The sequence below is a fragment of the Tympanuchus pallidicinctus genome, unplaced genomic scaffold, assembly GCF_026119805.1.
Source record: "Tympanuchus pallidicinctus isolate F22 unplaced genomic scaffold, pur_lepc_1.0 scaffold14, whole genome shotgun sequence".
In the NCBI taxonomy this organism is placed as follows: Eukaryota; Metazoa; Chordata; class Aves; order Galliformes; family Phasianidae; genus Tympanuchus; species Tympanuchus pallidicinctus.
In genome coordinates this window covers 3,904,249-3,928,920 of record NW_026294659.1, presented here as the reverse complement: position 1 = coordinate 3,928,920, position 24,672 = coordinate 3,904,249, and the positions used below count along the sequence as shown (strand labels likewise).

The window sequence follows — 24,672 nt, the reverse complement described above, 5'->3', positions numbered from 1 at the left end:
AGGTTTAAACATCCCCATTCATCAGGAAAATATTTATTCTTGCTTCACCTGGTTCCATTAAGTCTATAAATAGACTGCAATAAACAAATATAGGAACCTTCTCTAGGAGGGAACAAAGAAAACCGTAATCACAAAGAATATTTACGACTGTGAGAGGTACATGGCTCATCTGTCTTTCCATAAAATGCTTCCTGATTAATATTTACTACTGTGTTCTTTGGGTGCTTTATCTTCTAGGTATTAATTCTTTTTTATATTTTCTGCAGGACTGACTATCTTCATGTTCTAAAAGCAATACTAAATATTTTAAATTACTGTAATTTTTGGACTTGAAAAAAATAATGAATATTATTTATCAGTATTATCTTCTCCAATTTCTTATTAGTGTGTCTAAATTAGAAGTGTAGAATCATAGAATCAATACGGTTGGAAAAGACCTCTAAGATCACCTAGTCCAGTTCTCGACACATCCCCACCGTGCCTATTAAACCTGTCCCTCAGTGCCACATCTACACGTTTTTTGAACACCTCCAGGGACTCCACCACCTCACTGGGCAGCCTAATCCAGTGCTTCACCACTCTTTCTAACTGTTTCCTAATATCCAAGCTGCAACTCTCCTGGCATAACTTAAACCCGTTACCTCTAATTCTATCAGTAGTTACCTGGAGAAGAGGCCAATCCCCACCTCACGTTGGCTTCTCCCCAGTCCCAGGAAAAAGGACTGGATTGATCATAGAGCTCATTTCAAAGCAGAACACAGGTTCTCACAACACCCTCTGGTGGTGCTTCATTCACACCATGCCTGGGCAGCAAAGGTTCCTCTCTGATCTTAGAAGTTAAGCAGCCAGTCTCCCCTTCATACCAAGCCATGGCAGCACGGCTTCACAACAGAACTGCAATAGTAAATGTATGGCACAGCTGTTTGCACTTGCATTTTCTGTACATGACAATTATTCTGTACATGACAAAGAATACAGACAAATGCTCTAAAACATCTTTCTTATTAAAGAGGGTTTTCCATTGCTAGCTAAAAATTAGCAGTATTCTGTGAAAACATGAAGCTTGTTTGCATTTGAATTGTGTTACTACGTGAGCATGATTAAGCAGGAGAATAAGTGTCTACCAAAGTGTTAAAAATAACGAGTACTGAGATCCTAGTAACTGATCAGAAAATGGTGACACATGAACTAAATCATCTCATTTGATTGACTCATTTTTCTTTGTCCACTATTGCTGCCTTGGCCTTGAGCGGTGTGAGAAATCTTAAAAGCAGTAGAAAGTGGGAACTCCTGACCAGCAAATCTTTAGAAGCAAAGAACACAGCTAATTAACTGATAACATGGGAAGAGATTTCCCATTATTTAAATCAGACCGTAGCATTGTTTTGGTTTATCTTAGTTGAAAGGAATTTAGTATTTATTATTCTAGTTACAGCTGAATGACAAACCAAGCAGTGTAGGCGTAATGGGCTGAATAAGTCTGGATGACTGTCTTTGAGGCACGCAGAGACAACAACCATTCCAGACGCCATTTCTCAGCCGCTCCCGCCTTCCTCCTCCCAGCCGCTGCGCAGGCGCTACCAGCTGCCCTGCCCATGACGTAGTGGCTGCGGATCTGCGCATGCGCCTTGGGACAGAGTCGTGCGCAGGCCGTGACGTAAGCCCCCAACTGTCGCTCACTGGTGGTTGTAGCGGCGCGCTGATCGACGTCATCACAACGCGACGACGCGCTGTTTTACGTCATAACTGCGACTGGTGGGGGCTGCAGTAGCCGGGTGGCACCATGCTCAAGGTGAGGGAGCTGTTGGTGGCCGTCACTGCTTAGCGCGGTCCGCCCGCGGCTGCCCATCCCCACTCCTCAGCCTCTCTCCTCGGCTCGGCCCCGCATTTCCTGCCAGCCCTCCCTGCGGCCTCCCCAGTCCCAAGTGAACCTCGTAGTGGCGAGGAGCTGGCGTGGCTGTGGGCGGGCGGGAGGCGTGGGAATCCTCAAGGCGGGCGGCGCAGCGCGGTGAGACCGGCAGGGGGCGCCCTTGGAGCGGTGCCGAGCACCGGGGCGGGTGCGGAGCTCGGCGCTGCGGGCTGATAACGGGTGTGCACATTTATGACTGCTGTCCCTGCTACTGCTCTGCTGCTTTGGGGCAGGCTGCCCGGAGCGGCGATGTCGCTGTCTGTGGTGGTGGTAGTGGCCGAGAACCGTGTAGATGTGGCAGTAAGGGATGTAGTTAGTGGGCATGGTGCGGGCAGGTTGGACTGGATGCGTTTGTCGTTTCTGTCGATTCTGAGATTCCGCGATTCTGTATAGTAACTTCATATGCTAGGGCAAATATCAGCCTTCCCAGAAGGTACAGTGGAGGAATCGTTCTGTTATATTCTTCCCCGGCTTTGACAAGTTGATGATAATGATAACAAGTAAAATGCAAAGCTATAGATGTGAGGAAAAATATGGCACGACTTCTCTTTAATCTTTTAGCTCATCTTCCATCACTTGTTTTGAGAACTAATATGCAATTTATTCCTCCTATTGGCGTTTTGTGGTTAAGAACTCGGAGGAGGGCAGTATGGAGCCAGGAGGCTGCCCTGTCCCTGGAGGTGTTCAAGGCCAGATTGGACGGGGCCCTGGGCACCCTGGTTTAGCACTGAATGTGGAGGTTGGGGGCCCTGCATATGGCAGAGGGTTGGAGATGCATGATCCTTGGGGTCCCTTCCAACCTAAGCCGTTCTGTGTTTCTATGATCACTGTGGGTCCCTTCCACCTTGAGATATCCTGTTTCTTTGAAATGCGATTGCATTTTCCACTTGGATTTTTAGATATAATTTACTTAGGCGTGTTCTGGTGTCTTCAGATAATGTTTATTTCTTCAGTCAGAAACATGTTTTTTTTTTCATTAAAGTAAATGCAGAGCCCTGCAGAGCACCCAGACAGAGCCTACTGTACTTTTTTGGTATCAACTGAACAGCTGTAAGACAGGCAAACTGAGGGCGCAGCTCTCCAAAAATGTGATACTAAACCAGTTGGTTTGATAATACATGGTTAATATGGAGCTAAGATGTGAAGTCCAAATGTAGGCTTTGGAAGCTTGAGGCAGAACTACTCATCTCTCACAATGGTGAATACGAGATTTATTGTGCTTGTATGTATATATGGTACTTGATTACTGGTTATGTCTATCCTGGGAACATAGTCAGTATGGAGGGCCATTGCTGTGTAGCTTAGACAGTGCATTAAGGAGAGCTTGATCTCAGACTTCTAATGGTTAACATGTAAATATGAAACCGTCAAAGACTTCCTGCACTTCTATCTTATGATTATGAGCAGCAGTTGTTTTCTGTTTGAGTAGCTGTGTGGTCGGTTTGGTCTCTTTGAGGAAACCAGGATTGTTCCATCCTTATGCTCCACGGCTTGCATGCAGACTCGTATGGAAAACTGAAGTGCACTGAAGCATTTTGGACTTGTTACTTCTGCTGGTGACGTCTAGAACATAAGTAGTATTTGAAGCAGGAGAACCTTGCCTACTGTGTAATGCAGCAGTCTGGATTTGTTTATCATAATGAAACAAATTATGCTATTAATTTTGGTATTATTCTGTGATGTTGCTCGGTTTCGTTGTTACTTTATACAGTAAACACTTGTGGAAACATTACGTGAAAAATGTGCACGTGTTTATTTCATATAACAAACTTTTGCCATATTTGGGAATTAAACTTTAGATACTTGTCTCTATGCCTTTCCTTGAAGTTGTCTTTTAGTTTGAAATTACTCTGGTAAGAGTGGATGGGTGTCTTGATATCTTTTCTAGCCATGTGTTTTATTCTTAAGCATTTGCAAAATCACAGGAAGCAATATTTTACTGAAAGCGTATTTCTCTGAATGAAAATGCATCTTAAATCTTTGCCTTTTCAGTGAGAGAACAGCTTTGCAGTGAAAAAAGGCGAGAATGAGGAAATATATTCTGCAATTATGAATGGTTAGTGGTGTTTGTGCATCTTGGCTAATGGGAGTACATGAAAAGTCTCTAAGCATCAATGCTGCAGATTGCTCCCATCTTTCCTTGGCTCTGAACAGAGCTGACCCAGTCTTTGTGGTGTTCCATTATAGTGCTGTAATAACGTGTCTGTAAATACAAATACAGAAAAACTTCACTTTTAAGTAAGTTTTTCCATACCTTTTGATCCATCAGATCCCTCATGTTTTTTTCTGAAAAGCGATCCTATGACCTGGTTCTTGTGCTGCCCTCTCCTTCTTCACCCTCCCTTCTCAGACTGCACGGCCCTCTGGTGCTCGTCAGCACAAATATGTTCATGAGTAGCCTCAGCTTGGTGACCCCGCATGAAGCTTTCCACCCGTGCAGGACTGACCTGTGGCTAAATGGGCCGGGTTGGTTGCCTCATGATAGGAGGTGTCTGCCATCAAAGCAAGACTGCTGGGAATGGGTGCTGTGGGCAGAGCTAGGCCTAGCTGTAACTGCTGCACAACCAGAGCACAGGCCTATCGAGCAGGAATGAGAGCATGAGGCACTGAAAGGTTTCCTGTTGAACTGCATTTATTGAGTAAAGCATTGTTGTTAATAAGGAGATGTGTTTGCTGGAAAATGCACATGCTTGCTTCATTACACAGCCAATACTTTTTTTTTTTTTTTTTTGGTTAAAGTGCTCTCTTCTGTAAAGAAATGGTGTAGGTCAAGAATATAAGAAGAATTACATTCACCTTCATTGAGATGGTTGTGTTGTGAGGCTTGAATCTGAGGTATTCAAACTCAGTCACATCTCTCCTACAAAGGCAGGCTGAGAGAGCTGGAGAGAAGGCTCGAGGGAGACCTCACTGTGGCCTAGATAGTGATAGGACAAGGAGGTATGGTTTTAAGCTAAACGAGGGGAGATTTAGGTTAAATGTTGGGGGAAATTTTCTCTGGGAATCAAAGAATCGTTTGAGTTGGAAGGGACCCTTAAAGGTCATCTAGTCCAACTCCACTGCAATGAACAGGGACACCAAAAGCTAGATCAAAGTGCTCAGAGCCCAATCCAGCCTGACCTTGAGTGTCTCCAGGGATATGGGGCATTCACCACTTCTGTGGGCAACCTGTGCTTCACCAGAGAAGCTGTGGTGCCCCATCCCTGGAGGGAGGCGCTCAAGGCCAGGTTGGATGAGGACCGGGGCAGCCCTGCTCATGGCAGGGGTTGGGGCTGGGTGGGCTTTGAGATTCCTTCCAGACCGAGGCATTCTATCATTCCTAAAATTGTTAGAAATTGGTGATTGATCTGATGCCTTCAACAACTAGAAAGAAAAGGCTGAATTCTTTAGTACTGACTGCATAATAAAAAATAATGGTGCTATGGACACTCATAAAGCTAAAATATGAATATCATATTCTTAGAATTTATACTGGCAAGGTTGACAAATGTGGGAGAAAATGGAAGGCCTTTTGTGAGATGAAAGCTTTTATAGCTACTGTCTCCTCCAGTGTTAGGCTTTTCTAAATACCATCCTAATATTCAAGATGTTCTCATATAGGTGCCTGACAGCATTAGGTGCTGCACTGCTGACTTCCCCCTCTCCCCTGACTTCCATGTTAATTTGTTGTTTATCATCTACTGGGCCATGTATATAACCTACATGGGTGGGTGTTCAAACATGTTTGCATTCTGTTTGAACTTACAGATATGTTTGTCTTCCCCTAATGTTTATAGGTGATTCGGCTGGGGGCCACCCCAGTAAGCCTGAGCTTGCTTTCTATCCAGGTTTATGCTTCCTCTTCAGAGAAGGGAACGTCCAAAAAAGAGTTGCTGAAAATTGATGAGGTAAGTATGGTTAGAGCAGCTAGCATTACATCTATGCAAGAATACCTGCAGTATTCTGAAAGATGCTATGCTTTGATGTATAAAACTCATTTAGGTACTGCTCTTTACACTTTGTATTCCTACCTTTAAACTTGCTTCTCAGTTTTCAGCATTAGAGGCATTGATGTGACTGTGCTTCTCTTACCCAGGGCTGCATCTGCTGCTCTCTGCTTGACAGCATAGACTTGTCTGTATGCAAGTCTTTTTTGTGTTGAAGCCTTTTCTTCTTCATTGAAAAATTATTTTTCCCATTTGTAGACCTACTGTGGTCATGTTTAAAATCCACAGGACTGTTTTTAATCTAAGTAACACCATATATTTTTAATTATGAATAGTGTTGGAAAACCGTAATAAAATTTCATTTGTGTTTTCCAATAAAGCGGCAAAATCAAAAGGTTTTATTTTTAAAAACACAGTAATTTATTTTCTTTTTTTCAGGCAAAATTTTTTCTTGGTGAAGTTCAGTCCTGAACATTGTAGCCTACAGGCTAGATTGCCTCTGCCCAGAATTATACCAGTTTTCCCTGCCTCGCAGCATTCAGGCGTAACTAACAACTAATATGAGAAGTAATGATAATAACTACCTGCTGCTTTATTTCTTCTCTAAGGTGGTAGAGGTGGTGGTTTTGGCTGTTTCGTAAGGAGAGATCTAGAACACACTGTTAAGCAGTTGTGTAGTTACTCATTGGCATCGTTGCATAGGTTTGGAACTGCCTCCAACAGTGGAAAGGTGTATTTTTGTATTTCGTAACTAAATACAGCTTTATGGCTGCCTTAAAATATGAAGTACTTCAGCTCAAGCTCAAGTGTTCTGCGAGCAGGAAAACAAAACGTAACCTATCTGTGTGTACGTGGGTCATCTGTGTGTGTCTGCAACAGCAGCTCCCGTGGGCAGTCAGTCTGAGAGGAGCGGTTGAAGCGGCCTCCTGACTTCACCTTGGTGATGGTAACCTGGACCTCTGGCGTGCCCCGTGCCACCACTGGTGTGACTCAGTAATGAGGCAGCAGGCTGACATGACGTGTGTGCTGAGTCATTGGCTTGCCAACCAGCAGCAGAGCAGAATGTGCAGCACTGGGTTTCTGGCTGCTGTCCTGAGCATTCACAGCCTATGTTCATTTCAAACCAGGCAGCCGTCCGGTTTCATAAAATGCGTGGGAATTTCATTCTCCTCCCTGAGACTTCTGTTCTGTTGTCAGGCACGTCCACTGGGGTTTCTGTTGGGGTCAAAGTTACAATGGTTTTGAGTATAGCAAGAGATGACAGCATTTCCTGAGGAAGTGAAACTTGAGATGTTTGTCTTTTAAAATATTATGGGAAATCCACAAGTTGTCAGATTGTATCTTAACTACCATTAGCAGATTTTTTTTTTTATGTAAGAGATAGCATTGTTTTCCAACTTGAAATGGTGCTAGCTATGCTTCTTAATGTTAGCTGAGAATAAACTACCAAAGCAAATGTGTTATAAAATAAAAATATCTCACTATAAACATTTGTGTAGTGTAGAAACCACTAGGAACAGTTTTTATTTTGATCTGAACTTTACTGCTGGGCAGAATAGGCTTCAATCTTTGAACTGAGTGCTACAGTCTCAAATGTGTTTAGGTGACTGTAATAAATACACTGTGATGCAAAACACTGAACACTGTGTTTTTCTATCTACCATGTGAGGATGCTCACTGCTCTTCAGATTTCTATTTGCTCAGGCGCGTGGTGCTATTAATTCTGACAGTTGCTGATGTGATTAATGACAGCAACACTGGGATGTAGCACCATTTTCCTGCTCAGTAATAGCCAAATTTGTGTTGGATGTTACCTGCGTTAGAAACAACTAAAACTCTTTAATGATGGCTTGTGCAAATATAGAAAATGATCAACTGTGATTTCAGAGTGTATTAACTGGGAACCAGCAGAGCTGATTAAGACTAGAAACATTTTTCACTATTATGTTTTGTATTCTTATTAACTAGTTTAATATTAATCTATAACCTGTGACTGGAATCATATAGCAACTATGGATGAATTACAGATGAATGCACAGCAATTAGCAGTCATCTTCATCACAGTGTATAATTAAACTTAGTTCATAATGGTTGTCTCAAAGCTGTACCTGAATTTTTATTGTGCATTGTTCATATAGTAACCACCACGTTAGATGTCCTCTGGTTAGACTGTACCCTGAGAACTTACTTACAGTTACACCTTTGTTTTTAACCTCTTGTTTGCTAATATTCACAGCTGTCACTCTACTCCTCTCCAGCTCGTGAGACTAAATATGTGGAGAATCCACAAACCCAATTGGAGGAGGGGGTTTCACAGCTACGGCATGCTATGGAGCCATACACAGCCTGGTGCCAGGTATCATGGTCTTGTGTTGTGTCTGGTAGTGCTTTGGTGGTAAGGGTGGAGGCTGGGTTCTGGTTTTAGGCACAGAATTAATAGATAGCAGCAAAGGATTTTTAGGAAGAAAATAACAGCTATGCAAGTATTTTTTTTCAAAATGCTGCATCTCCTAATATTTTCCACAAGCTAGCTGTGTTTACCCCTTATCACTCAAGCTATTTTTTCTTTCTGTTAATTAATTCCCTTCTATTTCCACAATTTGTGTTTAAAAAAAAGTTACTAACTGAAGCTTAGAATTACTGTCTGTAAATTCTTTGCGCAGTTAATTTTCATGAAGTAGTTATCAGGGAACAAAGTTACTTGGGAGGTTGATGATCAACTTCATAAACTGAGAATCAATTGTTATTGTTGAAAGTGCTGATGTCTGCATGAACAAACCTCCTAAGTTTTATTTACAGCAGGAAAACTTGCTGTTTTGGAGTTTTTTGTTTGTTTGTTTGAAGTTTGCTTTCTAATATTTGTAAAATGATTTATCTATTTATTTATTTCAGGGTAGCATTACCTCTAAAGGAAACTTGCTGTGCAGAAAGCATTAGAAAAGGCTTTTGAGGTTCCCTCACTTTAGTGATAGCACTAGATGCTGGAAACTAATCTTTGTGACTAAAAATCTGTTCAAGTACATTAATAACGTAAAGTCATGTTTGCTCTTTTATAGCACGCCTTTAGACTTGCTAATAAAGCCTGAACATTTTGCTTAGTACAATTAATTAGATGCCCATTCTCCTATACAGAAGTTTGAAAGTTTGAGGTATCGCAAGTTGTGGTATATCTGGATTTGGTCCTGTCCTGTGATTCAAGAGGACAGCAGAATGATAAATTGGCATTTTGCATGCTCAAGCAGTGTGTTTTGCAGGCAGCTGTACTGAATTGCCCTCCTTGCAAATATGACACACTACAACTCTGTCAAAACAAAACAAAACAAAAAACCAAAAAACAACAAAAAAAAAAGTTTTAAAAATCAGTATTTACTGACTGGGAATGTTGAGAGCAGGAACTTGGCTCTCCTGAAGAGCAAAAATCCCCTAGCTGCTACTCAGCAGCAAACCTGACCTCTGGGCCTTACTCTGAAACTTGCGTTTATATTTTGCTTAGGCATCATGTTTATAATAAACAGTCATGCAGTACAAGAATAGTCATTGGAGCAAAGACGATAGCAAAGGTCTTTGTAATGAAGGTTTAAGTTATTGATATTAGAGTACTGAGCTGTATGATGGCCCAGGGAGTGTTGAAGCTGACTTTTGAAGCAAGGGCATCCTTGTCATCTGGTTGCCTCTTGGCAGCTGTACATGTTTCTTTGCTTTACAAACTGACAGCTGTGAACCCTCTTGTTAAGCTGCAAACTGTTTCTCTTGTTCTGCACAAACAGCCAAAATGTTCAGATCAGGGTGTCCTTCCTGTCTGCACGTTCTCTGTTGTGGTACTGACCATTAATGGTACCAAAACATTTTGCAGAAATATTCAGGGTTTTTCAGACTAGTGATGTGTTTCTGAAGTGCCATCATCAAGCAGACGTGCTAGCTTCAGTTTTGAAGACAATGGGGGACTTTCTGTTTAGAGTTCTCTAATTTAGTTAGAGTTCTGGCCTCTGATTCCCTCTTTAACCTATGGTAATTCTGAGGTGAAATTTGAGATAAATTGTGTTGGCTGATTGGAGTGATTACTCATAAGCTGTAAACACTGCTTTGTGTCTCGCTGGCCTGCTGTCTTCTCATTTGCCTTTTTTTTTTTTTTTTTTGGCTGGATGGTGGTCATGTACATGAAACGTGCTGTTCTGTTTACACCCAACAAGCCATTTCCTGGCAGTGGTTTACTGACTCATTCTATGAAGAGAACGTGTAGCCTGTATGGGCCTGGGATCATCTTGCTTGCTTAACCGTAGTCAGAGATAATTTGGATTCTTACCCCAGACATGCTAAAGAAAAAAGAAAATCATCTTTTAGTTGTCTCACAATTGTCTTTAAAAACACAACCCACAGGATTGAGGAAATTGACTATATTCAGAATTTTACTTTTCTAAAATTACTTAACCCTATGGGAAACAATTCAATACTGGTTTGTGTGAGCTGTGATAGATCACAGCCACTTAGCCTACGTGGTCCTTAGAACACTGTTTATTTGTTTGTTGTTTCCTTCACTGGCTTGTAATAACAACACCCATTTAAGTTTGTTGTGTGTCACATGCTTATACTTTTTTTTTTTGCCACAAGTTTTTGTTAGGTCACTGTTGACAGTGAGGAAATGGAAGTTCTGAAGATGATATCTATGTGCAGTATCCCAAACAAATGCTGTTCCACAGATAGAGCTCAAGTGGTGTTGCAAGACCGTTCTTTTCTTTAGCTTTGGGCATACATGTTAATGAACCTGTTCCTTAATTAATGAATAGTCTTATACTGTCTGACTTGTTAAAGGTTTTTCTCTTAATAGCAATGAGCAAGGTTATTCTTACTCAGTCTTTTTCTTAATGTGATAAAACATGATGTGAACTCTGCATATATATATATGTATCTATCTGCATGTCTGTTATGTCTTGTATATTTTCAGTCCACGTAAAACCTTGCTTTGATAAGGTGCCCTTCAATCTACTTAGGACAGTGTACCAACATCTTGTTTCTCCAAGTCACCTCGAAAATTCGTTTTTGTTGGATACAGTTTCTTGAAAAGAGTAATGTATCACCTTGCAAAATAAGCTATGTCTCCCCTCAAAGCACTGGGAAAGAGTTTGTTGCAGTGCTGTACTTGCCTCCTTTGCATTTACTCAAGTACTTTCACAATGACTGAGTACACTGAGAAACCTGAAATTCTCTCTGCAAATAATTTGGATATGTGGTCAGGAAATCAGTGAAATATTGAAGAAGACTCCTGTGTTTTGAGATACTGTGTTTAATCTCCATCCAAAGACCACTTGGAGAAAAAAATACGTATGCTAGCATAACCCTGCAATAAGTGAATGGGGAAGTGGGAATAAAAACAAGTAGCTTTCTTAAGATGGGTAAAATTGAAACTGTGAAATTGTTCTGTTTTTCCTCTGTTTCTTTGCTGGTTTTGTATATTAGTACAAAGCAATGCATGTTTTTGTTTTTTTTCCTCTATTTCTATTTGTTATTAAATGAAAAGATCTACAGGTAGGTTTTACAGGTCCAAAACTACACAGGCATTATAGTTAGTTTAATCAGGAGGCTCCATTAGGGACCCAACAGTTTTTTTTGGTTTTTTTTTTTTTTTTTCCAGTGAAAATCTATGGTTAGTGTTTTATCTGATCGGTATCTGTTTACCATTGTTTTCTTTTCTTTTCTTTTTCTAGGATCTTTATGCCAAAGCTATGCCCAAATTAGAGAAAGCTGTTGAGCATGGTAGAGGTAAATCAGTTTAGTTTTCTTGACTAGCACTTTAAAATGTAGGACTGTAGTGTATCTGTTATCAGAAAGGAATTTCACTAGGAGTCACTGTATATGGTTTTCTTAATCCATTTGAGACTACTTTTCTGTGCACAGTGTATCAATTTAAATTTCCTTTTCTAAACAGCTGAAGTCTGATACCTGCATCTCTCATAACCAATATTATTAAGAATGACACATAAGGAAGAAAAGACTGACAAAGTATTCCCAGCCTAAACCAAGCGTAATATATTAATATTTGCTTGACTCAGCCCAGTAACTGAAATTTACCTCGTACTGCTTTATTTCCTTGAATCTCCTAAGAATTTTGAATTAATTCAAAGTAACTTATTCATTTCTGAATGTTTTGGAAGCATCATATCTAGTCTCGTTGAGACTGAGCATGGATGCTATCTGGGACTCCTTTCAGATACTGCACCTCTTCCTTCCTGAATTCAACAGTCTCGTGATCTCTTTTATGGCAGGTGTTTCATCTTCATCAGACTCCCACCCTGGAGTGAGCTTTGTTTTTGCTGTGTTCTTCCTTTGATCTGTGATTTGTTTTATGTACAGTGTTTCACTGAAACCAATACTTGTCGTCATGTAAATGCACTAATCTATTTTGTAAAGGATTTTAAACATTAATTTGAAAAGGTTATAATCAACATGCAAAAGAGCAGAGCAAAGCAGGCGGCCTGGTAGCAAAGGCAAAGTCTTCTACAAAAATTGGTAAATACAATACAATATTCAGTTCCATTCATGTGTCACTAGAGAAGATCTCAAAGGCTTTTGAATTTAATGCCAGCAGATCTAAAATGTGCGTGATAGTTAAATGTGTTTTGATAACTCTGTTTTGTAACAATCGCCAGCGTATATTGATGATTTCTTATCACAAAAACACTTTCACATTACATTAATGCACTGTGCTCTGACTTCTTTTCAGAGGGCTTTGAATTTCTGCAAAACCCCCCTGCTGGATTTTATCCTAGGCTCGGTGTGATAGGTTTTGCTGGAATTCTTGGATTGTTTCTTGCCAGAGGTTAGTGGGAACCTTTTGAACTGCATATGATAAAATTTTGAATAGCACGTTTATCTGTGGGATTCTTTCTTGTTACTGATTTGTAACTGTGACACGTGAGATCTGACTTAATCGTACAAGCATGTTTCTACAGTATTCTTCAAATTATACAGAACCTTCTTGTAAAAAGTGTATATAACCATTAATTAATGTTTATGAGTATTGTATCTGTTATTGGACTCTGGCCTTTGATCCACTTCAATTCTGGTTTAATATAACAAAAGTAGGAAAGGAATTTATTTTTTTTTCTTAGCCAAAAAATCTTTTTTAGTTCTTGATCACATACGTAAATTATTGTAGAGAACTACAGAGTTAGTTTCATTGCACTAGTTGAAGAAACTAATCTATTATACTTTCACAGAAATAAACATAAATGTTACAAATGTTAAGAACTGTTAATCATGAACAAATATTTTGTATTTGTAGTGGAATATTGTACTGTAGTGGAATGAAGTAAAACAAGATGAATACTTTTTGGTACTGGAACTACGAAGTTGCAGAACTGAAACACTAGGGAGGACTCCCTTTGGATAAAAGTACACATAAAACATAACTGTTGAAGAAATAAAGCATATGCTTGGCTATTCAGAAATGGAAATCATTCTATCAATATATACATTCACATTTGTACTCCTCATAAGATGTAATAATGCTTTCTTTTCTGGTGTGGGCATTTTCATGACAATCAAGATCTCTGTCTTAATCCATTTGACATTTCTCTTCAAACTCCTGCTTCTTGAGTTACACAATTATGAATGATATCAGTTTCCAGTTGTCTCTAGCAGAATTATGAAAAACATGAAGATTGGGGGGGGGGGAGGGGGGGAGGAGAAAAAGTATTGAGACTGAATCTGAAATATAAGGTCCTAAGTTTTAATAAAAGCTAAAAATCCCATGTAGTACAGGTATCTAGTTGGAGCTTGATGATCCTTGAGGTCCCTTCCAACCCAAGCCATTCTATGACAGTTATAACTAAAAACACTAACTGTTGCTAGATGTATATATGACTTTGCACATAGAAAAAACTGTTCTGTGAGGAACAGAATTACTGAATCCTGACACCAGCGTGTCTCATTTGTGACCCCCAATTCCTCTTTTTTCTGCTTTACTACTTGCTTTGTACCCAGAGCTGCTCCCATCTACATTCCTTGTTAAACCACATTGTGCCCTGATTAAAATGTTCAGAATTTGCCTGGTGATTGAGCTGTAGGCATACAGCTTACTTGTTAGTTTTTGTTTTAAAAAATACTTCAATTTTTTTGTGAACTGCTGTAATGAAGCAATTTAGAAAGACAATTTAGTCGTAAGAACAGCTATGGACATATAAGTACTTGTGAATCAAGGTAACTTACAAACTTCATAGTAGAGCTTTACTTGTTCTGTGCGATATGTTGTGAGAATGCTGACCTAAACTTTCTTTGCCTGAGCTTTTCTTCTTTGTTTAGAAAAGAATATCAGCTGATAAAATTCTCTTAACTGTGGTTTGTGCTTCATTAGTTAGTTCCCAAATTTCTCTGGTATTAGTAAGTTAATTAAGGTAATTTTCACCATGGAAAGATGTCTGTGTTCCAGTAATACTTTTTTAAAAATCATTCAGACTGAACAGAAGATGTGCTAAACTCTATATAACAGCATTATGTTATTTATAAGTAATAGTTGAGTAGGGCCATTCAGTTGTCTGCTAACATATATTCTAACAATGTATTTTTCATTGTGAAACAGGATCAAAAATAAAGAAGTTGGTGTATCCTGCAGGTTTCATGAGTATTGGTGCTTCCATGTATTATCCTCAACAAGCAGTTGCTATTGCAAAGGTCAGTGACTGTATCTTTCTTTGAAGAAGTGCCTTTTACTTCAAATTATTGCTTCCTTTCAAATTGATCTGTTTTCATAGAAATCCTGTCAGCATGCTTGGTGCTTAAAAAAATAATAGCTTCATCAAAGGACATGTGATATGTGTTGAATGAAGGACAGGCGTTTTGTGGGTGCCGCGTCCTTGGAGGCGTTTGGAGCCAGGCTGACTGGGGCCCTGGGCAACCTGATGAAGTGGGTGGCAGCCCTGCCCTTGTGAGGGCTTGGAACTGGATGGACTTTAAAGTCCTTTCCAACTTAAGCCTCTGAGTGACTCCATTTCATTCAATGACTTTGTTTTGTTTTTTAAAATCTGATACAGTCTTCGGTTTGAGGTACATAACCTCCTTTCTGAATCCTGAACCTCAAGTAATTATAAATTAATATAAATAAGTACATACAGTTTGCATGTTTAGTTACAAGGAAGCCTGAAATGTCTTGAGAACAAATGAGAATAGGATTTAAAAGAAAAAAGAAAAAAAAAAAAAGAAAAAGGAAATTCTGTAGAGAAATCATATGAATAACATTTTGAGATAAGGATCATTAATTAGGTTTTGCTGAATAGAGTTTGAAGAAAGATACTGTGCACGTTCTGGAATGACGTAAGGGTTCTGCTGCTTATTGAATGCCTTCTCTGTTGATGCCTTTGTTGTTTCATGCACTTGCACATCATTCTAACTTAAATGTATGGTGCATTTCTTGGGCTGGGGAGGACGGAAGAATTACTGACAATTACTGACATTCCCTGTTCATCTTACATGCCTTGCTGTCTACACGCTCTTTACTGTCAGATTCCCCAGTTCTACATCAAATTCTTTTTTTTTTTTTTTTTTCAAATCCACAAAGTGCCTTTATTTGAGTGTATCCAAAATATTTTTTATTTTAGGCTTTGATAAATTGGCTTGTGTATGATGCTGATATATCAGGATGAAAGTACGATGTTCTCAAGAACGTACAGCTTGAGAATTGACAGGTCACTGATTTAAGGGGAATTCAAATACAGCATTTTTTCCTTTGTCACCATGGTGATATGCTGATCTTGAAAGGAATTTTTTTTTTAATGCTTCCAGGATTCAGATGCTCTAAATACAGATAAGTCTGTTGACTTATCCACAGAGAGTGAAAATTACACAAGTGGCAGGAAAAAGACTCTAAAATTCAAGAAGCTTAGATATTTCTGTTGTGAAATTTGAAATTCTGTTTGTCATCTGAACAGTGAAGTGAGAAATGATTAAAAGGTGATCAAACTGATGTTACTGTATTGAAAAAAGCTCTGTTCAGTCTTAACTGTGGATTTGCTACTAACAGCTTCACAATACCTTGTTTATTTTGCCATAACTTTGAAGTACACGGTGTTGCTTTGATCAGTTCACGGGTCTTAGTGCAATCTGAATAACAAAAAATCTAGTGAGGGACTCTGAGCCTGGAACTTGATTGAAGTGGATTTAGCTTTGTTGACTTGGTCAGGGTACTAGATGTAAGAGTTTGAAAACTTCTGTGGAGAGAGTGATATCCTAGGTACACTCTTTTGGTTCCTCTAACCTCACACGTGTTTTTCTTAAAGAAGAAAAGCTTTAAGTATATCATATTTTCCTATCTTATCATTCGAATGCTTGAATCTGAAATTGGAAACGCTCCCCTAGTGTTTGGAAAAGTTTTCAAGGCATGTGAAAAAAAATTCTGTAAGACTAAAATAGATGGCTGCAGCACTAAGCTTATGTGCCAGGTTAATAGAGGACTATAGGAAATAAGCTGGAACATAAATTTTAAGGTTTTTTATCTGTTCTTTATGTATTTTTTTCTTCTTTTGAGTCTTTCATCAGCAATTTTCATTTGCAGAGGTACAGTTGCTTTCATCTGGTAAACTAATGGATTTGGCTTTTTTTTTTTTTTTAAAGTAAAAAATACTTCCTCCTTTTTTAATCACTCTTCATCGGAGAACTGGAAATAAGCCAAGTACACCTGCAGTTGAGGTGCAGTGTTTGATACATCTGGAAGAAATCTTTTTACTTTAGCTGAAATGTGTGAGTTGAAAACTGAAGTCATAGCAGCAGAGCACAGTGTTAGTCATATGTGGTTTTCAGACACTAAAATGCATGGACTTGGTGTTGGGGTTTGTTCTTTTTTTCTATCCTTCAGTAATCATTCTAACAAATGACAAATTTGTAAGGGATTTATTTCCTCACTGTTGGCACTATTTTCATTTGTATACCTTAGAACAACCAGTCAGGCTGTATATGTGGTAAGGGAACCAAATTTAATATTAATGTTTCTTTTGTTGTAGTGGAACCTTTAACTAGTGTGTAAGAGCTGCATTGCTTTTCAACTAGCCGTAAAGCATTTCAAAATGTTTTGTATTAACTATGATTTATCTTCCAACTGGAAAACTTTCCATTATTAAATTACTGAAATCATTCTCTTTGTCATTAGAATTATTATTTTTTCCCTGGTATTAGAACTTGTCACGTTCCATGTAGCAGTATGTGCTTTATGTTTGCTCGCTTCTTGAAATGAGAACTTCCTCGTTTATTTACTTGTAAACAAACAAAATTATTTGTTTCTCTTCTGACTGTGTGTCTCTTCCCTTGTCCAGTTTATTCTGTGAGGCATAAACAGCTGTGCAGACGCAACTGAGTGCATGACACAATTACAGAGACTATAGATTGAAAAGGAGGAGTTGGGATCAATTGATCCATGTTCACTGCAGAATAGAAGACGCATGTAAAGTTGTACTGACTACGTCATTAGCAGCGTGCAGCAGAAAAGGCAACAGATCCTCAATTTAGTTTTTCAGCATGTGGTTTTGCTAAAGAATTGCTAACTAATTCTCCTTGATAATCTTGACATCCAACATACAGAATATTCAGTATTATCTGCTTACAGTCTTGTGTGGAATTAAAAGATGGAAGAGTGTTCACATGTGCATTTGACCTTAGGATATGCAGGTGGTGCTCCAGCAGGGCCAAATACGGCTACTCATAGCACAGGGTCACTTTTAAAACTATTTCAGAGGCCCTGTGCAAAATCAGTCAATCTGACTTTTGAACATTTGTTCACATTTTAGCACGCGAACTTTCTTGCAGCGTTGCAGTGAACAGAAGTATTTTAACATGTAATAATTCAAAGCAAACAAACTGGAAATTATCTTTCAGAAATTAAGAATTGTGGATGGTTGTTGGGGAAAAAAAAACGTGTCCTTGTCTGAAGGGAACTCTGTATCAGTATTCAAATGAACACTTAGAACAGTTGAATGAACTTCTTGTACTGTTTCTGTTCCTTTTACTTTTCTGGATTGGAAGTGCCACTCCCTAGAATAGTGGTGGTGACTGCAGTACCTGCCTGTTTCCTCTGAAACTGCTCTATCAGAAAGGGAGAGGTATAAAGTGCACGATACAAAACAACCTCCAGCTTTCTGCTAATAAGAGGGTGTATCAGATGATTATCAAGAATTTCTTGGAAATAATCCTGTTGACCTTGTAACTTGCAGCTTACAGTTTTCTAGAACTGTGTTTCACAATGCATGTGAACTGTGAGCCTCTGTGTGGGTCCTGCCTCTTGAGAGGTGTGTGCAAATGTTGGAATAGTGGTTGACTCTGGTAGAATAACCTATGTGGGTTGCTGTACCTATGATATAGCTACTTTATTCCAACAACATGAAGGACCAGTTTGTCATTCAGTATAATTCATAATTAATCATATGACTTCCATCATTAGAATATTTTTAAATGGTGCTGTTCAGTTTTTAAGCAGGACCGAGAGAGATTTTATGGACACTTCTTGTTTCTCATTTTGTGTTGATTGCTGCGTGTCCTCAATAACACTGCAGCAAAAAAAAACAACACACACACAAAACACCCCAAATAACCACCAAAGCCCAACGCTGCATTTGTGTTTTGTAGCAGTTATCTTCCAGTCCTGGAAAGTTTGTGCTCCTTGCACCATCCTATCAGATCAGGCAGAGGTTTTCAGGACTTGTTTGTTGGAGTACTCGAAAGTGGGCACTCCTGAGTACTGTATGAGAAGATGAATGGTTAGATTCAACAAAGATACCTGTGTTGCTTGCATCGAAGGATTCTGGAGATTTAACACCTTCATCCCCAGAACTATCTGAGTTTTTTTTTTTTGGTTTTTTTTGCTTTTTTTTTTTTCCTGGTGACTTTTATAGACTTAAAATATAGGGGAAAACTCTGTGCGTTGCATCAATTTGTTTAAAATCAAATCACAGCTGTAATCATCAAAGATGATGACGAAGATCCTAGCTGTTGGTATTTGAAACATCCCACATCTCAAATTTAGTTGTGGCTTAGAAATGCTGCTGTTGGTTTGCATTTGGATTTCTAGTTTGTTTGGTTTTAATTCCTGGTATGTTCATTATTAAGTAGCTTCTTTAGTAAGGCTTATGCAGATTTGGCTGTTGAGATCATCTGGTTTTCTCTGTATATTAATAAGTCTGGATTTAGGAATGAGGGATTTGTTACTGAGATCTTGATGCCAAATTCCTTGTGTGGTGAATGTGATCTTAATATATCAGCAGAAGATCATTGATGCTGCATAAAGCCTCTGGGTTTTCAATGCAGTGTTTTTTTAGAACCTTGTGTGTTTGTGGACATAAGCTGGTCTACTGATGTATTTCAAATCCTCATGTTACTGATTTGAGTGGAATTTTAATTGCCACCTGAAAGAGAACTCTATGATCCTTACTATCAAGTATTTATCCTTGTAAGCAGCTTGCAGGTTTTTATTTGCACTTCCTAAAATCTAATGCAGCACTGAAAAAATTATAAGGCTGGAGGTCTCAGTACTGTTTGAGTTTGTAATCGTAAGCTGCAATACAAAGGTGGCACCGTGATCTCTGCCCACATCTGTCATGGTGATGGTGCACAATTGGCATAGTTAATTTTGTTCAGACCAAAGGAAGTAGTTCTTTGTGTGATACGTGTAGCAGTAGTCCTCCTCAGCACATGATGTTCTGGATGCTAGAAGTTGCATGTGACTCAAGAGGAGACAGGATAAGTTCATAAGGAGGTACATTCATTGGGCATTGTTAGACACAGGAATGGCCTCTGGTTCAGGGAAACTCTGAGCAGCACATTGTTGGAAGCTGGAAGAAACTTCAGAAGAATCACTTGCACTTGCTCTGATCCGATAGTGGTAGTTTTCCAGTTTCTCTCTTGGAGAGAGAATTATACCTTCTCATTTCTCAATTTCATTTAGCTTTTAGTTTAATCTGTCTAGTTAATCAAATTGTCTGTTTTTACGTCCATTTTTATAAGAAAAATGTGTTAATCTGAAAATTACTACTGACGTGAGCCTGGAGCTGTAAGAACCTAAAACTCTTAGATGTTAGGATGCTATGGATCTATGGATGCTATGATTATTATAGTTCCATATCACGTAAGGGGTGAGAATTCTCACGTTAGACTTACGAATTTGTCCTGTTACAGAATTAACTGTTGGTGTAATAGTTGGTGTAATATAGCAAGCACTTTCTTTCCTTAGCTGTCTTCTGTTTTGAGGCTTAATAGCTAGTTTGTTATAGCCATCTGTCAGCACATAAAGTTTTTGTTCTGAATTGCAAATAAGAAGAAACAAGGGAGCACTCCTACTAGTCTATCAAAACAGTGAAAATGTAAAATTGCAAAATAGTATCAAAGTGAGAATGATTTTTTTTCTCTTTAAAGTGAGCATGGGCTATTGAAGAAATAATTCATATATATTAAATATATTGAATGTATTATAACATTATGAAACTCAGAATTGCTTCCGCACATCATCATTCCACTCCTTTTTATACAGATGTATTTCATGTAGTCTTCTAACAGCACTTTCTAGCGAGCTGGCTTTTCTAATTTCCCATGTATTATTTTTCCCCAAGGTGTTAATTAAGACTTTATTCTCTGAGCTTGAACAGGAAGATGTTAAAGGTCTTGGGTTCTGGGATTTTTTTTCCACATGAACAAGAAACAAATCAATATTTCTCAGATTAAACTCATGCTTTTGTTTCAAAGGTTGCTGGTACCCATCTGTATGACTGGAGTCTTCAGGGATATATTGCTGTAGAATCTCTTTGGAAGGATAATGCTAAAAAGAAGAAGCCTGGGAAAAAAGGTGATAAGGTAAGAAGACTGAAAAACTTGATTTCTGGATTAGGAGAAAAATCTACCAACTTGTTTTCAGACAAAGAAATAATTTTACCTACTCTGATTTAGCTTACATTTCTAAAGACAAAGATTTCATGTTATATTTCCAAGTTGTGGAAAAATACGAGGCTTATTTCAGTTTCAGAAAGTGGTTGGAAGTTTTATTTTTGTAGTTGTTTTATATTTCTATCATTGCTTATTTTTATTAGGTCTATGTGTTGTGACTGGATAATAATGTCTGATAGAGCAGCATGCAGTGGCATCATTATGCTCAAGCAACTATTCATAAATACTCCACGAAAAAGAAAATCCACAAAATTTGAAGGAAGATGCTATTTTACTTCAAATGCACTTTGCATTCTACAAAACGCAAGATTCAAAAGTAGTGCAGTGTGCACTAATTAGTGCAGTAAGTGATATTAGTTGACAATTAGAATTGACTTGTGAAGAAAGGGGAACTTGTTTTGTTGATTCGTTACATTATGTAATGTCTAGGTCATAATTTATAGGCTGCCTAAAGCTTCTGGAGTTAATTATCATAATGATGTTTGTTTTTTATCTACTGCACGTTTCCATTAGGCCTCAGGGGCAGGCTGTCCTTGTAGTTGTACCTCTGATATAGATAAAGAAACTAGATATATGTGGATGGCTCAGTGAATTGCAGTGTAAGAGACTGAACGATTGTGCTGTTATATAAAATGTGCATGAGGGACAACCTGTAAGATTTTTCAGGGAATTTTTTTAAACTTCTAGTTAAAAATTCAACTATGTAACATAAAGCATTTGAGGTTTAAAATCCACTGCTAGACTCAGTGCGTTTTTTATTCCTAATTTCTAAGCAACTGTGCTATTTCTGCTGATGCAAACTGCTGCCTTAGCAGCAGATTGCTTCCTTTCTCTTATTTTAGTTATGGCAGAACTGAAATGTGATTTGAAAACAATTTTGAACCAGCAGAAAGCCTTGGTGGTTCACTGTGACCTGCTAAGTATGTTAACAGTTCATGCTAGGTTGACAATGATGCATGGCTTTAATGGTGGTGTTCTGGGAACAGAAACCTCAAGACCACAGCAAGATATTTGCAACCCAGAGGTCTAAGAAGTAAGTGGGATGGCCACCAAGAGAAACAGGTTGCACAAGCAACTACACTTGAGTGGATTTTGGATATTGAAGTGAGTTTTCTGCGCAGGGCTAGGTGTGGGGCTGGTTCCAAACAAAATGAGTTGGAGAAATGCTCACCTATCAGCTGCTGAGTCTTAGGGGAGCCGTTATCAGCTGACTTTTCTTGTGGATACTCGCCCTCTTTTGGCCCCTAGGCTGTTCAATTAATGCACTTGTGTTACTCTTTGAATAAGCAAAGGTTAGTTAATCATATTGTACCTTTCCTAAAACCTTGTCTGTCAAAAAATGTTTCAAAAAAGTAGGCAACATAAAAATATGTCAGAAAGGCAAACTGATTGCATCAGTAAAAATTAGCCGAGCTTTTTCTTTCATTGTGTCCTAAGATGTCTAAAGGAAAACGTGGTTGTTGTTGGAAGGCAAAAACTTTTGAAGCCTTCATCGTACTATAAGGTTTATTCAAGCACTCACTACCTCAGCAGAAAAACAAAGAACATGCAAAGTTAGAGACCATTGAGTAAATATGCTTCTCTCTTCCTCCTTGCCGAGTCTTCATATCGTGCTCCTCAGTTTCCAAAATGTTATTTGCACAAAAGATTGAACAGTTCCCTTCTAGAGTTAATGTAACTGGTCAGGTATTGTTGGTGTTAGCTGTTGTCAGTTAAGTTGGTGATGAGAAAAACCTGCTGGGCAATTTCCTTAGGTCTAAGTTGGTGAAACGGTACCAAATACATAGTTGAAAAGATAGGATTTTGTTTGTTTTGTTTGCTTATTAATGACAGTGTAGTGATGATGTGGTCAGCCATGCCTATTAATGAAAACCTCCACTTTTTTTTTGTACGTACAGACCATCAGAGCACCACTAAAATGAAAGGGGAAGCTTTCCAAAGAAAAACTTCTTCTGTCCATCTGTAATGCTCTGTGGTTATACTAATGTAAAAGGGTACTTTCTGTTTTTACAGTTGATGAGATCCAGAAAATCGGTACAAACTATTACATCCACAGGACTTCTACGGAAATGTCAAGAAATTCCCCATCCCTGGATGTGTTTGAAAACAGTTTGGATGTGTTGCTCAGGGACATGATTTAGCAGAGGGTTGTTATTAAGGTGGTGTGGTTAGGGTGTGGTAGGACTTGGTGATCTTAAGGTCTTTTCCAACCTGAGCAATTCTATGATTCTGTAAATACTTCTAACTATCATGTACCAAAGTTGACAAAGCATTCTGGGGTAGGTTGTAGGACAACAGGGTTGGTTTTTTTCCTACCCTAATTTGACAACATGGTGAAATAATCATGTTGTTTTTATATATTCTTTCCCTAATTGATATAGCAGGCAGCTAGGCTTCCTAACTAGGCAAATGCAAATGTTATTCTTGAATTCTTACCATGGCAGTTGTTCCTGAAACCACGCCAGAGCAAATGATGTTACTTGCTTGTTTTTGTGACATTTGCTCTTGTGTTTCTTTGTTGCTACATAAAGGATCCTTGCAAATAATCAAACTGTGTACGGGTGGCTCTTCTTGGCTTGTGTTAATTTGTTACACAGCTCATAATTTGTTTGATAGTCATAGGTACCACAGCTGTGCATAACTTCATGTTTGTTGATGTGGTATGTGGATTTTCTAAAGGTTTTATGAGGCAGTAAGCTATGCCAAATTGAGGTCATATCAACTAGGTTCTGCCAAGAAAGATGAATTCCAGGACCTTTTGCTCCAGTGTTTGAAATGCTGTCTGGAGCCCCTCTGTATACCAAGTTAGTCTCTAGTTTTGAATATGTGATTTGCAGTATAGCATTCTGGTATCCTGATGCTGGTTTACTGAAGGAAGAGGTTGTCGGATTAGAAGCGCTCGACTCAAACTATGCAGATACCATAAGTGACAATCTGTGTTCACATTTTTTATTTGAAGAAGGGTGAAACATTTTCTTCAAAACGGACATGAGGAGTAGTTAATTAGCTTCTCTGTATGTTACCTTGATATCAAGTGGACAACTTTGCTTTATCTTCCCCCAAATAGAGAAGACAGAACAAGAAATGTAACCAGCTAATTGGTAGCCCAGCAGTATGTGAAGCGTTCTGTCTTCTGAATATTTTTTTGCCTATTTGATTACTCACTCACAAGAAGTGATTTCGCAAGTATCAGTGAAATTACTGTCAACATTTATATTACCAAGTAGTAAGCCTTCAGGAAAGGTGACAGTGAATTCAAACCTTGTTTATCTTGGTTTGCAGTTGATAGAGAATCGCATCTATGATTTTATATGGTTTTTAGGAATGATGAATGCTGTTTGGAGCTCTTTAGAGTAGCCTTAGGCAACACCAAACTTTCATTACTGGAATTTTGCAATTATGAAGGCTCATATTCTGCACTGGCTCTGGTTAGTCTTTGTTAAGTAACTGGTCTCTTTGCCCAATAAAATCCATGCAAGATCTCCTCCCTCTACGCTTTTCTTCTTGCTTTACCATTCAAGTCTAGCTGAACTGTTAAGCCTGTGAATTGCAGCTTCTTTTTTTCCCACTACAGGATCTTTGTTTAATTCTCAATGAGATCAGCTGTAATACCTGCTCTTAAATCAGAGGGCTAAAATAACTGTAATGGCTGGACGATTTTTGTGCAACAGCTTTAAGGACTGTAGCCTTATATGCAAAAGATAATAATAACTTCTTTACAGAGAACTGCTTAAACATCTGTATTTCAGAGCTACAGTTTAATACAGCTGACCTGTCAGTTTCTTGTTTGTCACTCAGCTCATCTGGTGATAGCTGTCATGAAATGTGGCCTTTTTTGTCTTTCCTCTTTTGTCTCTGGTTTTGCTATTTTTATCATCCGTACTGTTCTGTGGGGTTATTAGCTCTTGTGCTGCAGTGGTTTCAACT

The 24,672-nt window shown here is 38.7% G+C and overlaps 1 protein-coding gene across 4 annotated transcripts in view; it reads left to right on the top strand.

The window, feature by feature from the left end:
- Positions 1-1,668: 1,668 nt before the first annotated feature.
- APOO (apolipoprotein O) overlaps positions 1,669-24,672 on the top strand; it is a 29,881-nt gene continuing 6,877 nt past the window's right edge. Inside the window, exons 1-7 of one of the 4 annotated variants that reach the window (XM_052674101.1) lie at positions 1,669-1,792; positions 5,686-5,796; positions 8,072-8,191; positions 11,538-11,592; positions 12,554-12,649; positions 14,411-14,502; positions 20,548-20,655. In XM_052674101.1, the coding sequence (XP_052530061.1) occupies positions 1,784-1,792; positions 5,686-5,796; positions 8,072-8,191; positions 11,538-11,592; positions 12,554-12,649; positions 14,411-14,502; positions 20,548-20,655 (591 nt within the window). In that variant the 5' untranslated portion in view covers positions 1,669-1,783. Of the gene's footprint in view, positions 1,793-3,942; positions 3,966-5,685; positions 5,797-8,071; positions 8,192-11,537; positions 11,593-12,553; positions 12,650-14,410; positions 14,503-20,547; positions 20,656-24,672 lie in introns of those variants that run through there. The other 3 variants (XM_052674104.1, XM_052674103.1, XM_052674102.1) reach the window with 3 other exon arrangements.